At 38.4% G+C, this 14,024-nt stretch overlaps 1 protein-coding gene across 1 annotated transcript in view; it reads left to right on the plus strand.

Annotated features, from left to right (window-relative positions):
• The window catches only part of LOC141128833 (arylsulfatase D-like), a 57,286-nt gene that overhangs the window by 21,181 nt on the left and 22,081 nt on the right, over positions 1 to 14,024 (plus strand). The window contains exon 5 of the mRNA XM_073616386.1: positions 299 to 719. Coding sequence (XP_073472487.1) covers positions 299 to 719 — 421 coding nt within the window. The remainder of the gene's footprint in view (positions 1 to 298; positions 720 to 14,024) is intronic.

The raw sequence follows: 14,024 nt of genomic DNA on the forward strand, positions 1-14,024 counted from the left end.
CCTAATTACCAAAAAATGTTGGCAGCGCTGAAAGCTAAAAATTGGTCCGAGCAGGAGGGGGGTTTAAGTGCCCAGTAAGCAAGTGGTTAAACAAAATCACACTTCTCATCCCAAATAACAACATACCATTCCCTTGCATTTAACATGAAATGATATTGTTTTGAAATGTTAATTTCCAGCAGTATTTTATGGCACCCTGGTGTCTGGGATCTAGTATGTTCTAATTTTTAACAATCTTTTTTATTTTGTTGTGTCTTAATAAAATTGAAATGTCTTTATATATTTTTGTTTTAAACAGGAAAGTGGCACTTGGGTATAAATTGTGAATCAAGGAATGACTTTTGCCACCACCCATTAAATCATGGCTTTGATTATTTTTTTGGTACGCCTTTTACTCTTATAAATGATTGTGAAGCCTCAAGACCAAGTGAAATGCTATTGAATTACAAGAAAAAAATGACGTTTTATGCACAGATTTTCATCATCACTGTGCTTACATTACTAGTTATCAAACTTTCACATCTAATTATTATTCCATGGAAGCTTTTTATTTTTGCATTTTTTGGTTCAATTTTTTTCCTATATTGGTATGTAGCCCTTGCATTTCTACCACACTGGAACTGCATATTAATGAGAAACTTTGACATTGTGGAACAACCAATGGATCTGGAATTAAAAGTTAGCCAGATAGTGGAGGAGGCCAAAGCATTTATTACCAGGTAAGAATAAACATGTAATGTTTTCAATATAGGATCAGTAAAAGTTTATATGTGTTGGGGCTCATGCACACTGCAGCTCAAAAAAAAGCTGCTTTTATAGGCATTTGAGCTTTTATTTCAGCTTGAAGAAGCTAGTACGTTTTTGGGTATTTTGCACATTTTTACTGAGCTTCCTTGAGCTTCTTTGAGCTTTTTTAAACATGAGCGTTTTTTTTTTTTTTTCGAAAACCCTCCCCTCAGCTCATTTATGCTATTTTTTTTGTGTGTTTGAGCTTCTTTGAGTTTTTCATGCGTTTTGGGGCACTTAGGCATCTTTTCTGCTCAAAAGTTCTTCTCTTTTTTTTGTTTACAAACAATTTTTATTGTTGCAGAAGGTCAAAGTTTAGTACAAATGTATAACAGAAACATAGGTACATCCAATATATATCAAGTATATACTTAATATGAGGTGAGCGGTATATATAAAAAAGAACATAGCAATACAACATAAGAACAATAATGGTGATATCTAAGAATTAATTTTTCTTATGTTATATAATTTACATTACAGTTTTGTTCTAAAATTATATTTATTTTTAGGTTACATTAAGTGATATTTAGGGAGGCGATATATCCCAAGGGGACCATTTTTTTTTTTTGAAAATGTGCATGGTGTCAAAGAGTATATGGTGGATACGCTCTGAGAGTTTTATTTGTTCCATTCTACTCAATACCTGGGACCAAGGGACTGTTGATGAGTGCCAGTTAAAAGCTATCATCCAGTGGATTGAGTTAAACATTGTGTGTATTAATCTAGTATGCTGTGTGGGTACATTAGGTATAGGAGCAAACAATAAACACATCTTAGGGTTGAGGGGAATTTTTTCGCCTATAATATGTTCAATCTTAGCTGCTGCTTGTAACCATATGGGTTTAAAATTTTGCAGTTCCAGAAGGTATGCAAGATGGTGCCTTGATCTGGGCATCCCCTAAAACAAGTGGGGGATACCGATGTATACAATGAGTTTATTTTAAAGGGAGTTAGGTACTATCTGGTGTGTATTTTGATGGCTGTTTTTCTCGTGGAAACTGAGCAAGTAATTTCTGTAGGTTTTGGATTATAGTGGTCCATTCTGGTAGTGTAGAAAATTGGTCCAGGTCAATTTCCCATTGCAGCATTGGTTTTGATTTTTCTGAGAAAGAAAGTTCATTTAAACAACGGTAAATACGAGAGATCAAGCCCCTATCTCTTGGTGAGGAGATGCAGATTTGTTCAAATTGGGAATACGGAGGATGTAATGTTAGAGAGAAATATTTTTGGTAGAAAAGTTGAGTATAATGGGGTAATTCTGAAATTCGGAGATTATATAGTTCACATAAATCTGAAAAAGGGCGAAATTTGTTATTTAAGGATAGGGATTTTAAAGTAGTGAGGTTGCTTAATTTCCACATACAGAAAGTAATACTATTTCTAAAGGCCGGGGGGGGGGGGGGGGGGGGGGGAAGCCTAGGTCTCTTAGAAAGGATACTAGGGGGGTGGTTGAAATAAAGTAAAATTTATCTTTATACGGTGCCACAATTGATATGAGTGAGCCACCACCTTATTTAAGGGAAAGATCTCTCTGGGTTGAATCAACTTGGACCATAATATACCTTGAAGATGGAATGGTATAATTGATTATTCTTCAAAATGTAACCAAGCAATTTGATTTGAAGGAGCAAACCATTAAGCTAACTGTGTAAAATCTTGCTGGTAAATAATAACACCATAAGTTATTAAGGCTCAAATGACCATTGGATTGAGATCTGTCCATGAGAGAGTAACTAAACCTCGGTTTTTTGTTGAGCCAAATAAATTTGTTAATTTCTCTTTTGTAGGGAGTCTAGCGTACTTTTAGGGATCTGTATGGGTAAAGCTCTAAAATAAAATAGTAGTTTAGGTAAAATCACCATTTCGGTAGCTGTTATTCTCCCCCAAAATGAGATGTATTATTATACCATAATTTTAGTAGTACTTGCAAAAACCAAAAAACTCTGCGCTTACTCAATATAGATAGCAGCTCACACAACAAAACAGAAAATTTGTAGAAACAGATGCATAAAAAGTGTAGCGCTATTTAGAATGAAAGAATATAATGTTGCATACAGTATGAACATTTAAAACACATAAATGCATATGTCACACCACAAGTGGAAATACTCCAGCAAATATCTATTAGGTATAAAACAAGTTGTGGAGAAAAGTCCCTTGTTGTGAATGTAATAATTCTGTTCACCATGTGAGTGGCTGGTAAGATCACGAACAGATATGGTGTGTCCCCCACAAGTAGTGCAGGCTTACCAGATAAGTTGGACTCATGCAAACATATGTTTAATGAGTCAATAAGGCTTATATTGCCAGCCGGCAATGGAACAGGGTGGTTCAATCAGACAATGATGTACTCCGGATGGCATCAAAAACTTTCAATAAGGACTCCCCAACTTCTAACTTGGTCTCGATAAAGATAGCCCAAAAAGAGAAAAGGGGACCATATAGTGTAATAACGTTTGGTGTAACCAATTTATTTAAAAAGTAGAACACATTTTCCAAGATAAAAAAGCGCTTTGTAATAAAATTGTGGCAGGCAGTGGAGTTTCCCGACGCGTTTCGTCTAATCAGACTTCATCTGGGGTACCCTACCACTGCTGCCAACCCCTTTATAAAAGTACGGTGACCCCCCATAATGAGAATCCAGCTCGTCTCAGTTAATTGAATGCACTTCCGGGTAATGCCAAGATGGCGGACCCGCGTGCGTTCCAGGCCTCTTTTTCAATATATGGTGTGCGTTCCAGCACTCCTATCCTTATATCGAATGGTAATATATCTCTCGATTCTAAAATAGATAACAATAGTAAGGCTCCTCTGTGTTTTAAAAAAAGAAGAAAGTATTCCTAAATAAAATAATATAAAAAAGGATCAGTATTTCCTCTCGTCTTGGATGGTCAGTTCCGGATCATATATAGGAAGTGTGTGAGTACGGGCGGCTCGTTCCTGTGACGTAAGAACGTCACGCTCCGCAGCGTCCTCCGCCTGTTTGGAATGCAAACAAAGCCGCCATCAATCTAGTGTACACCACACCCCCTGACTAAAGGAGACGTGTCGCGATGACGTAGAGAACGTCGCACTCTGCAGCATCCTCTGCCTACCTAAAACGCAGGCGTCAATCAAGTATGCACCCCACCTCCTACATAGGGGAGACGTGGCGCACTGTCGTCACCGGCAGGATGTAATCATATGTGTTCGGCATGGCAACGCGTCCCCAGCAACGGAATTTATGTAACGCCTCATATAACGTATGAGGCTAGTGAAACGGGGATCCACTTTCTAGACTTGGAAATTGGGATTGTCAATGGGAAATTTAAGTTCAATACCCATTTCAAGTCTACAGATCGAAATAGCTTCATCCCTAGGGATAGCTGCCATCATAGTTCGTGGCTTAGTGCAGTCCCTCGCAGTCAATTCCTCAGACTTCGTAGGAATTGTACTGATACGGAAATATTCACCACTCAAGCAGAAGTCCTAAGACAGAGATTCCTTGACAAAGGATATAGTGAGGCTGACTTAGACGCTGAACTTCAGAGAGTGATTAACACTGATAGGAACACCCTTCTCACAAACCAGAGAGGGAACTGGACACCACATTCAAATGGGCTATGTTGACTACTAATTCAATACAACATAGACAAATTCAAAACATTATGAGAAAACACTGGGGTGTCCTTAGACAAGATAAAGTATTGGGGGAACTGTTACCAGAACAGGCCAAAATTATTTTCAGAGGAGCACCGTCCCTACAGGGACATGTAGCACCGAATGTGGTCAACCCCCCTGTACGTCCGTCCTTTTTCCACAACTGGACAGGTTTCTTCCCCTGTAAGAAATGTGTTGTTTGCCAACATAATATACCGATAAGACGTAAATTGACAGAATTTACATCTACTGTCACAGGGAAGAGTTACTATTAAACCATTCTACACATGTAGCTCTAAATATGTGGTATATTTAATTGTTTGTCCTTGTGGCAAACAATACATTGGCCGAACAACCAGAACCTTCACGGTGAGAGTGAGTGAACACATTAGTCTCATCAAGGGTAGGGACTCGAAACATAGTGTCCCTAGACACTATAAACAATTTCAGAATAGTAACCCTGCAGGTTCATTATTTTTGGTGATAGACAAATACACTCCTCCATGGAGAGGTGGAGCCATGACCAGAGGGGTTTCTCGATTAGAAACATTCTGGATACACCAGCTACAGTCTTTTCACCCACAGGGTATGAATATGGAATTAGATATTAATGCCTTTATTAATGAGTCTTAGGACCAAATTCGATGGGGGGATCTTTTCCATCTCTTCTGTATTTTTATTAATGATTCGTAGAACCTAATTGGATGGGGGGACCTTTTCTGTCTCTTCTGTATTTTTTCATTTTTTCATATTATTTTTTATATGTCTATTTTTTAAATATGCCAATTTTTTACACAATTGTCTCTGTGTGTATATATATATATATATATATATATATCATCATAGGTTTGGATCACCCAATGAGAATCCCTCTCGGATCTTTATCTATATGAGTGAACTTTTTTTATATATATACAATTATTTATTATTAATTTTCACTTCAATTATCCCAAATCCTAGTTTTCTTTTTTTTTTTTTTCCTTAAACTTTTTTCACGTGATTAGTCACCGCTTGGTAACGTTTTTGTTGTAATACGATGGAAACCTTGCCTCATATTTATGGGTATAGATATATCATATTTCATAACCTTATATTTATGGAATTCTATATGCATACATGTAACACATTCCTAATTGTGATAATGTGCATATAGAATGTCTGATTGTTTAGTCACATTATTGAGAGTCTTTAATTATTCAGACTAATTTTTTATTTTATTTATCACCATTGGTTATTCATGTTGCACTGTCTCTATTTTGAGGCAACACTTAGAGGATCACCTTATATATATTATATTGTTTATATTAAGTGGCTAGTTTATATTAAGTGGCTAGTATCATATAGACCTCATAATATGACACCCCGTTGCTGGGGACGCGTTGCCATGCCGAACACATATGATTACATCCTGCCGGTGACGACAGTGCAAAATATTTGTAAAATGTGGTACAGCGCTGCGCTAAAAGCAAACTAAAGAAGCAGCCAACACACCCGTAGACTCAGGGACAAAAATAACAACAGAAAGTTCGAAGTGTGGCGCTATTGTTAAGTATAAGCAATATAAAAAAACTAAGCATTAAATAACATCACACCATTAAAATGTGAACCAAAAAAATGCCACGTGAGCACATGTGACAGTGACTGGTAAGCAAAATGATAATACACATATGTGTTCAATTCAAATAAACATCAAAAACAATTTCAAATATAAAGTCCAAAACACCAAAGAAAAAATCTGTGATATCAGTGCATAAGCAATGATGAGCAGGTGTTTTCTTGTACGTGCAGAAAAGCTTTAAACCCGGTAGCCTGGTAGATAAATGGACCGTAAAAGATCAGAGGTGCACGGAAGTTTGAAGACAGTGCCAGGACCACCACCAGAAAATATGGAGGCTTACCGGAAGTAGTGGCCTGAAATAGCATATGCCATACAGGTCAAAGAGGCTTGGTGACCAACAGGTCTAGATGTATTATCCGGTCAGATGTCTTCATCACACAAACCGTGGGGGGAAGAATTGGTCAGCACGACATCCTGCTTGGTTTCCAAGACAACTGGAGCCGGATCGCAGAGCAGCGCGGCCCCCCCTGGCCGGAGATGTGCCGGAGAAGTTGTAGGGAACTGAAAGAACGCCACGCCACGTCTCCCCTATGTAGGAGGTGGGGTGCATACTTGATTGACGCCTGCGTTTTAGGTAGGCGGAGGATGCTGCAGAGTGTGACGTTCTCTACGTCATCGTGGCACGTCTCCTTTAGTCAGGGGGTGTGGTGTACACTAGATTGATGGCGGCTTTGTTTGCGTTCCAAACAGGCGGAGGACGCTGCGGAGCGTGACGTTCTTACGTCACTGGAACGAGCCGCCCGTACTCACACACTTCCTATATATGATCCGGAACTGACCATCCAAGACGAGAGGAAATACTGATCCTTTTTTATATTATTTTATTTAGGAATACTTTCTTCTTTTTTTAAAACACAGAGGAGCCTTACTATTGTTATCTATGTTAGAATCGAGAGATATATTACCATTCGATATAAGGATAGGAGTGCTGGAACGCACACCATATATTGAAAAAGAGGCCTGGAATGCACGCGGGTCCGCCATCTTGGCATTACCCGGAAGTGCATTCAATTAACTGAGACGAGCTGGATTCTCATTATGGGGGGTCACAGTACTTTTATAAAGGGGTTGGCAGCAGTGGTAGGGTACCCCAGATGAAGTCTGATTAGACGAAACGCGTCGGGAGACTCCACTGCCTGCCACAATTTTATTACAAAGCTCTTTTTTATCTTGGAAAATGTAAGTGTTCTACTTTTTAAATAAATTGGTTACACCAAACGTTATTACACTATTTGGTCCCCTTTTCTCTTTTTGGGCTATCTTTATCGAGACCAAGTTAGAAGTTGGGGAGTCCTTATTGAAAGTTTTTGATGCCATCCGGAGTACATCATTGTCTGATTGAACCACCCTGTTCCATTGTCGGCTGGCAATATAAGCCTTATTGACTCATTAAACATATGTTTGCATGAGTCCAACTTATCTGGTAAGCCTGCACTACTTGTGGGGGACACACCATATCTGTTCGTGATCTTACCAGCCACTCACATGGTGAACGGAATTATTACATTCACAACAAGGGACTTTTCTCCACAACTTGTTTTATACCTAGTAGATATTTGCTGGAGTATTTCCACTTGTGGTGTGACATATGCATTTATGTGTTTTAAATGTCCATACTGTATGCAACATTATATTCTTTCATTCTAAATAGCGCTACACTTTTTATGCATAATTTTAGTAGTGTTTTAATATTTGTGAATAGTGATGTATAATTGGTTTGAAAAAGTTTTATAAGATGGGGTAAGGAGGATGCCCAAATATTTAAAGGAATGTAATATCCAGGCGAAAGAGAATCTCTCCTGCACAGATACCGTTAACAATGGTGGAATATTTATGGGCATTCCAGTACATTTGGATAAATTAACCCCTAGGCCGGTGATATCCTGGAATGTTTCTAGTTCTTTGACAAGGTTTGGAAGGGAAATTAAGGGGTCTGAAAGGAACATCAAAACATCATCGGTGTATAGGCTCAGTTTGAAGTCTTTTAGGCCTTTGGAATAGCCTTTAATATTAACATTATTTCGAATGGCACATGCGAAGGGTTCCATGGCTAGGGCAAAAAGAGGGGAAAGGGGGCACCCATGTCTAGTACCTCTACCTAATGTAAAGAACTCTGGGTTTTTCCCTTAAAGTCTAATTCTAGTTTAAGGATTTTGATATAACATTCGAAAGCCATGCATGAATTCATTGCAAAGACCGTATTTGGGGAGCAGTAGTTCCAGGTACGACCAACTGACACTATCAAAGGCCTTGTGGATATCAAGTCTAAGAATAACTACTGGGTTTGCATGTAGGTTAGCGTTCTGTATTATATTTGTGACAAGCCTTAAATTGTCAGTAATCTGTCTGCCTGGAATAAAACCTGTTTAGTCTGGGTGGATTAAGGAGGTGATGACCACAGCCATTCTGTCTGCTAGCAAATGACCAAAAATTTTGAGGTCATTATTTATTACTGGTATTGGGCGATAGTTCTGTGGTAAGGTGTGATCTTTATGGGGCTTGGGTAATAAACACATATTGTCTAGAAGCATTTCCTCTTTGAATTTATTGCCTTGTAAAATATAATTGTATAGTTTGGATAAATGAGGGGCCATAATATGGGAATTTTTTAATAATAAAAGGTAGAATACCCATCTAGACCAGGTGCTGTGGAAGTTTTTAGGGACTTAATAATCTCATTATTTCAATAGCAGTACATGGTGCGTTCAGTTTTTCAATTTGCTGGGCAGACAGAGTGGGAAGCAGAACATCTTAAAGCCAATTCAGAGAAGATTGCTTTGGTGAAGAATGAGGAGCAGAAAGCTAATTTTTGTAGAAATCAGAGAAAATCTCCATGACTTCTTTAGGGTGAGAGACTAAATTTCCATTGGAATTGTGTAATTTGTAAACATGCGGAGGGTTTGTAGATTGTTTAAGCTTTCTAGTAAACATAGTAGAGGCAGAGTTGCTATATAATAGGAATTTCGCTTTGGACCATCTCAAGGCCTTTTCTGTGTCAGCAGACAGCAATGTGTCAAGGGCTCTTCTTTTATATTGGATATAAATCTGGAGATGGGTATTGGAAATGTTTGTAATATAGTTTGTCTAATTTTTAGGGTATTAATATCAATTAATTTTGATTTATTGTTGGCTGAGGCGATATTAATAAGATGACCTCTCATAACTGCCTTGTGTGATGTGCTGTCCATAAAGTGGTAGAAGGTATGTCTGGAGTTACATTATGAGTAAAGTAATCTGCTAATTGTGTTGAAAGTTGTTGGGTAATAGTGGGGTCTGTTATTAGAGAGTCATTAATACGCCATTTATATGGAGAAGGGGCCATGCCTATGTGAGAAGTAGTAAAAGAAACAATGTGATGATCAGACCAAGGGCATGTATGGATATCCGCATTAGATGAGTTAGCTAAAAGGATTGGGGTTTCGAAAATATAGTCTAATCTTGCATAGCTTTCATGTGGATGAGAATAAAAAGTATAAACCCTTATACCAACATTATGAGCTCTTCAAGTATGTATTAATTGAAGGTTGTGTAGGGAGCGGGAAAGAGATTTAGGGAATGCCTTTGATGGGACAACTCTACTTCTACCAAGTACAGAATTTGCTGCTAAATTAAAGCCTCCCCCCTACTATTAATGGGGGGAATGATATTTGTCAAGAATATCATTTTTTTTTTTTTTAAATGTAGATTGTGCATCATTGGGGGCATAAATTGAGGCGATGGTGATTTAGCGACCTTTAACCACTTCAGCCCAGGAAGATTTGGCTGCTCAATGACCAGAGCACTTTTTACAATTTGGCACTGCGCTGCTTTAACTGGTAATTGCGTGGTCATGCAAAGTTGTACCCAAATGAAATGTGCGTCCTGTTTTTCCCATGAATAGAGATTTCTTTTGATGGTATTTGATTGCCTCTGCGATTTTTATTTTTTGCAATATAAACGTAAAAAGACCGAAAATTTTGAAAAAAAATGTTTTCTACTTTTTGTTATAAAAAAAAATCCAATAAACTCAATTTTGGTTATACATTAAGGCCAAAACGTATTCAGCCACATGTCTTTGGTAAAACAAATGTCAATAAGCATATATTTATTGGTTTGCGCAAAAGTTATAGCGTCTACAAACTATGGTACATTTTCTGGAATTTACGCAGCTTTTAATTTATGACTGGCTATCTCATTTCTTGAGGTGCTAAAATAGCAGGGCAGTACAACCCCCCCCCCCCCCAAATGATCCCATTTTGGAAAGTAGACACCCCAAAGAAATAGCAGAGAGGCATGTTGTGCCCATTGAATATTTTAATTTTTTTGTCACAAGTGATTGTGTAATTTTTTTTTTTTTTGTCATTTTTCAAAGTTGTCACTAAATGATATATTGCTCACACATGCCATGGTTATATGTGAAATTACACCCCAAAATACATTCTGCTGCTTCTCCTGAGTATGGGGATACAACATGTGTGAGACTTTTTAGGAGCCTAGCCGCGTACAGGACCCCGAAAACCAAGCACTGCCTTCGGGTTTTCTAAGGGTGTACATTTTTTTTTTTCACTCCTCACTACCTATCACAGTTTTGAAGGCCATAACATGCCAAGATAGCAACCCCCCCCCCAAATGACCCCATTTTGGAAAGTAGACACCCCAAGCTATTTGCTGAGATACATGTTGAGTCCATGGAATTTTTTATATTTTGCCACAAGTTGCGGGAAAATTACTAACTCTTTCTTAATTTTCAAAAACAAATGAGAGCTGAAAAATACTCACCATGGATCTTTGCAAATACCTTGGGGTGTCTACTTTCCAAAATGGGGTAATTTGTGGGGGTTTTGTGCTATCTTGACATTTCAGGGCCTCCGTAACTGTGATAGGTAGTGAGGAAGTGAAATCACCATTTTACGCCCTTAGAAAGCCTGAAGGCGGTGATTGGTTTTTGGGGTCCTGTACATGGCTAGGCTCCCAAAAAGTCTCACACATGTGGTATCCCCGTACTCAGGAGAAGAAGCAGAATGTATTTTGGGGTGTAATTCCACATATGCCCACGGCATGTTTGAGCAATATATCATTTAGTGCCAACTTTGTGAAAAAAAAAAAAAAAGTTTGTAATTTTCCCGAAACTTGTGGCAAAATATAAAATATTCCATGGACTCAACATGCCTATCAGCAAATAGCTTGGGGTGTCTACTTTGCAAAAAGGGGTCATTTGGGGGGTTTTGAACTGTCCTGGCATTTTATGCACAACATTTTTAGAAGCTTATGTCACACATCATCCACTCTTCTATCTACTTGAAGACAAAGCCCTTTCTGCCACTTTTTGTTTACATGAAAAATATATTTTTTTTTTGCTAGAAAATTACTTTGAACCCCCAAACATTATATATTTTTTTAAAGCAAATGCCCTACAGATTAAAATGATGGGTGTTGCATTTTTTTTTTTCACACAGTATTTGCTCAGCGATGTTTGAAAAAAAACATTTTTTGAAAAAAAAAAACACTTTTTAATTTTAATGCACTAAAACACACTATATTGCCCAAATGTTTGTTGAAATAAAAAAGATGATCTTATGCCGAGTACATGGATACCAAACATGACTTGCTTTAAAATTGCGCACAAACGTGCAGCGGCGACAAAATACATACATTTTTAAAAGCATTTAAAATCCTTCACAGGTTACCACTTTAGATTTACAGAGGAGGTCTAATGCTAAAATTACTGCCCTTGATCTGACCTTCACGGTGATACCTCACATGCATGGTACAATTGCTGTTTACATATGACACCAGACCGACGCTTGCATTCACCTTTGCGCGTGAGCACGAGGTGACAGGGGTGCTTTTTTTCTTTTATTTTTAACCTGTTCCTTTCATTTATTTTTATTTTTTTATTGTTATCACAGGGAATGAAAATATCCCCTATGATAGCAATAGGTAGTGACAGGTACTCCTTCTTTTTTTTTTTTTTTTTAATTGCGGTCTATTAGACCCAATATCAGTGTGATAAAATGCTTTCCCAATTTCCCAATGGCGCTGTTTATATCCGGTGAAACCTAAGTCATGAAATGCTTGTAGCTTCCGGTTTCTAAGGCCATAGAGATGATTAGAGCTGTTCTGGTCTCCGATCAGCTCTATGGTCAGCTGGTCGGAACCATCAGCTGCATTCTCGGGTTTCCTGCTGGGACAGGAGAGCCTGAGAAAGCCATGGAGGTCAGTGGGAGAGGGGGACGTTCCCTCCCACTGTTTGTAAAAGCAGTCTAGAGGCTAGTTAGCCGCTAGGATTGCTTTTACATTAAAGCCGACCGCTGGCTGAAACGAATGATACCAAGATGATACCTAAATCTGCAGGTATCATTCTGGTATAACTACTCAAAATCCATCAACATACCAGTACGTTACTGGTCCTTGTTGGGCATATATTGTAATGTTCTTTTTTTCATGCAGCCTGTGGGCTGAGCGAAAAAAAAGATTGATCTCTGGTTATGCCCACCATTAGAATACTGCCCTTCATCCACCCACATCTAATGATGGGCATACATACACCATTTTTTTTTTAAACTGTGGTGGTGAAATCACCTCCTACAGCACTGGAGTCGCTGATTTACATATCGTGAGAGCAAACACTGTTGCTGTCAAGATAAATCAGTGCTGCAGCTGAATGACTTACCTGCTAAGCAAATGATGGTTAACAATAAAACAAAGTAACATTACATTATATAAGTAAGACATACCATACCTACAAAGCAAATACAATAAAACATAGTAAAAAATTAAAAAATGTTTTAACGCAATTTGTGCCTAAAAATATATATGCCGAAGCATGGGGGCAATCCGCCCCTAATGTTAGGAGCAAATCGCTCCTCCACCCCTGCCCCCATGCTTTGGCATATATGCTCTTTTTTTAACTGTGGTGGTGAAATTACCTCCTACAGCGCTGGAGTCACGACTTTACGCATCGTGGGAGCAAATGCTGTTGCTGTCAAAATAAATAAACCCATGCTGCAGCTGAATGGCGTACCTGCTAAGCAAATGATGGTTAGCAATAAAACAAAGTAACATTACAGTACAATAGTAAGACATACCATAACTGCTAAGCAAATACAAAAAAAATAGTAAAAATAAAACATTACATATCTAAAATACAGGAACAATAGAGAGAGGACAATAGAGAGGACAATAGAGAAGAAAAATAAAACCACAACTATTTTTGACTTTTTTATTTATTTATTGTGTTTTTCTGTTTTTTTTTTTTTTTTTTTTTTTTGCACTTTTATATAAACTGTAAACCTTCCAGATTAGGGTCTCTCAAAATGTGATGGTCATCTCATCTTTCGAGACCCTGTGTTAGTGTGCCCTAGGACTGTGTAGCGCTGTACCCTATGCTAATACTCCACTAGTGTGTGGTAGCGTTTGAAACAGTCACCAATGGAAAGACCAGGTTGGTCAGGACAGGAGGGACAATAAAAGCAGGTGTCATGCCTATATCCGTGCTTTCTACAGACACGGCATCTTCTTTGGGGATTTCTTTGGGTAGGGGTACCAGGGAGGACATGCGGAAAATGCCTCCCATGCAGCTAGCTTACTGCATTTGGATTGGGAAGTTGGGTAACAGCACCGTTTGGAAACAGAAGGGCTGTGATGATCTCTTCCTGGAATTTAAGGAAGGATCCAGTTCATCCTGAAACTTTGTATAGCACATAAGCATTCAGCAGAGCCAATTGAAATGCATGAACTGCAAGATCTGCTCATATTGTGTCCTGGTCATGGAGGCAGAGAATATGGGCATATGGTGAATTGGGTCAGTAGACCAATATGACCACAACTCACTTTTTTTAGTTATGCCCATGAGGAGGGATAGGCCCAGGAAGGTCTTCGGAGACCGTAATAGGTTTCCAATCTCTGGCAAGGGTCAAATGGGGATTAGCGGTGATGAATTGACCAGCATACAGATTGCTTTGGTCCACAATAGATCTATAGAGATCTTTCATGAAAA

This window comes from Aquarana catesbeiana, linkage group LG02, assembly GCF_042186555.1.
Source record: "Aquarana catesbeiana isolate 2022-GZ linkage group LG02, ASM4218655v1, whole genome shotgun sequence".
Classification (NCBI taxonomy): Eukaryota; Metazoa; Chordata; class Amphibia; order Anura; family Ranidae; genus Aquarana; species Aquarana catesbeiana.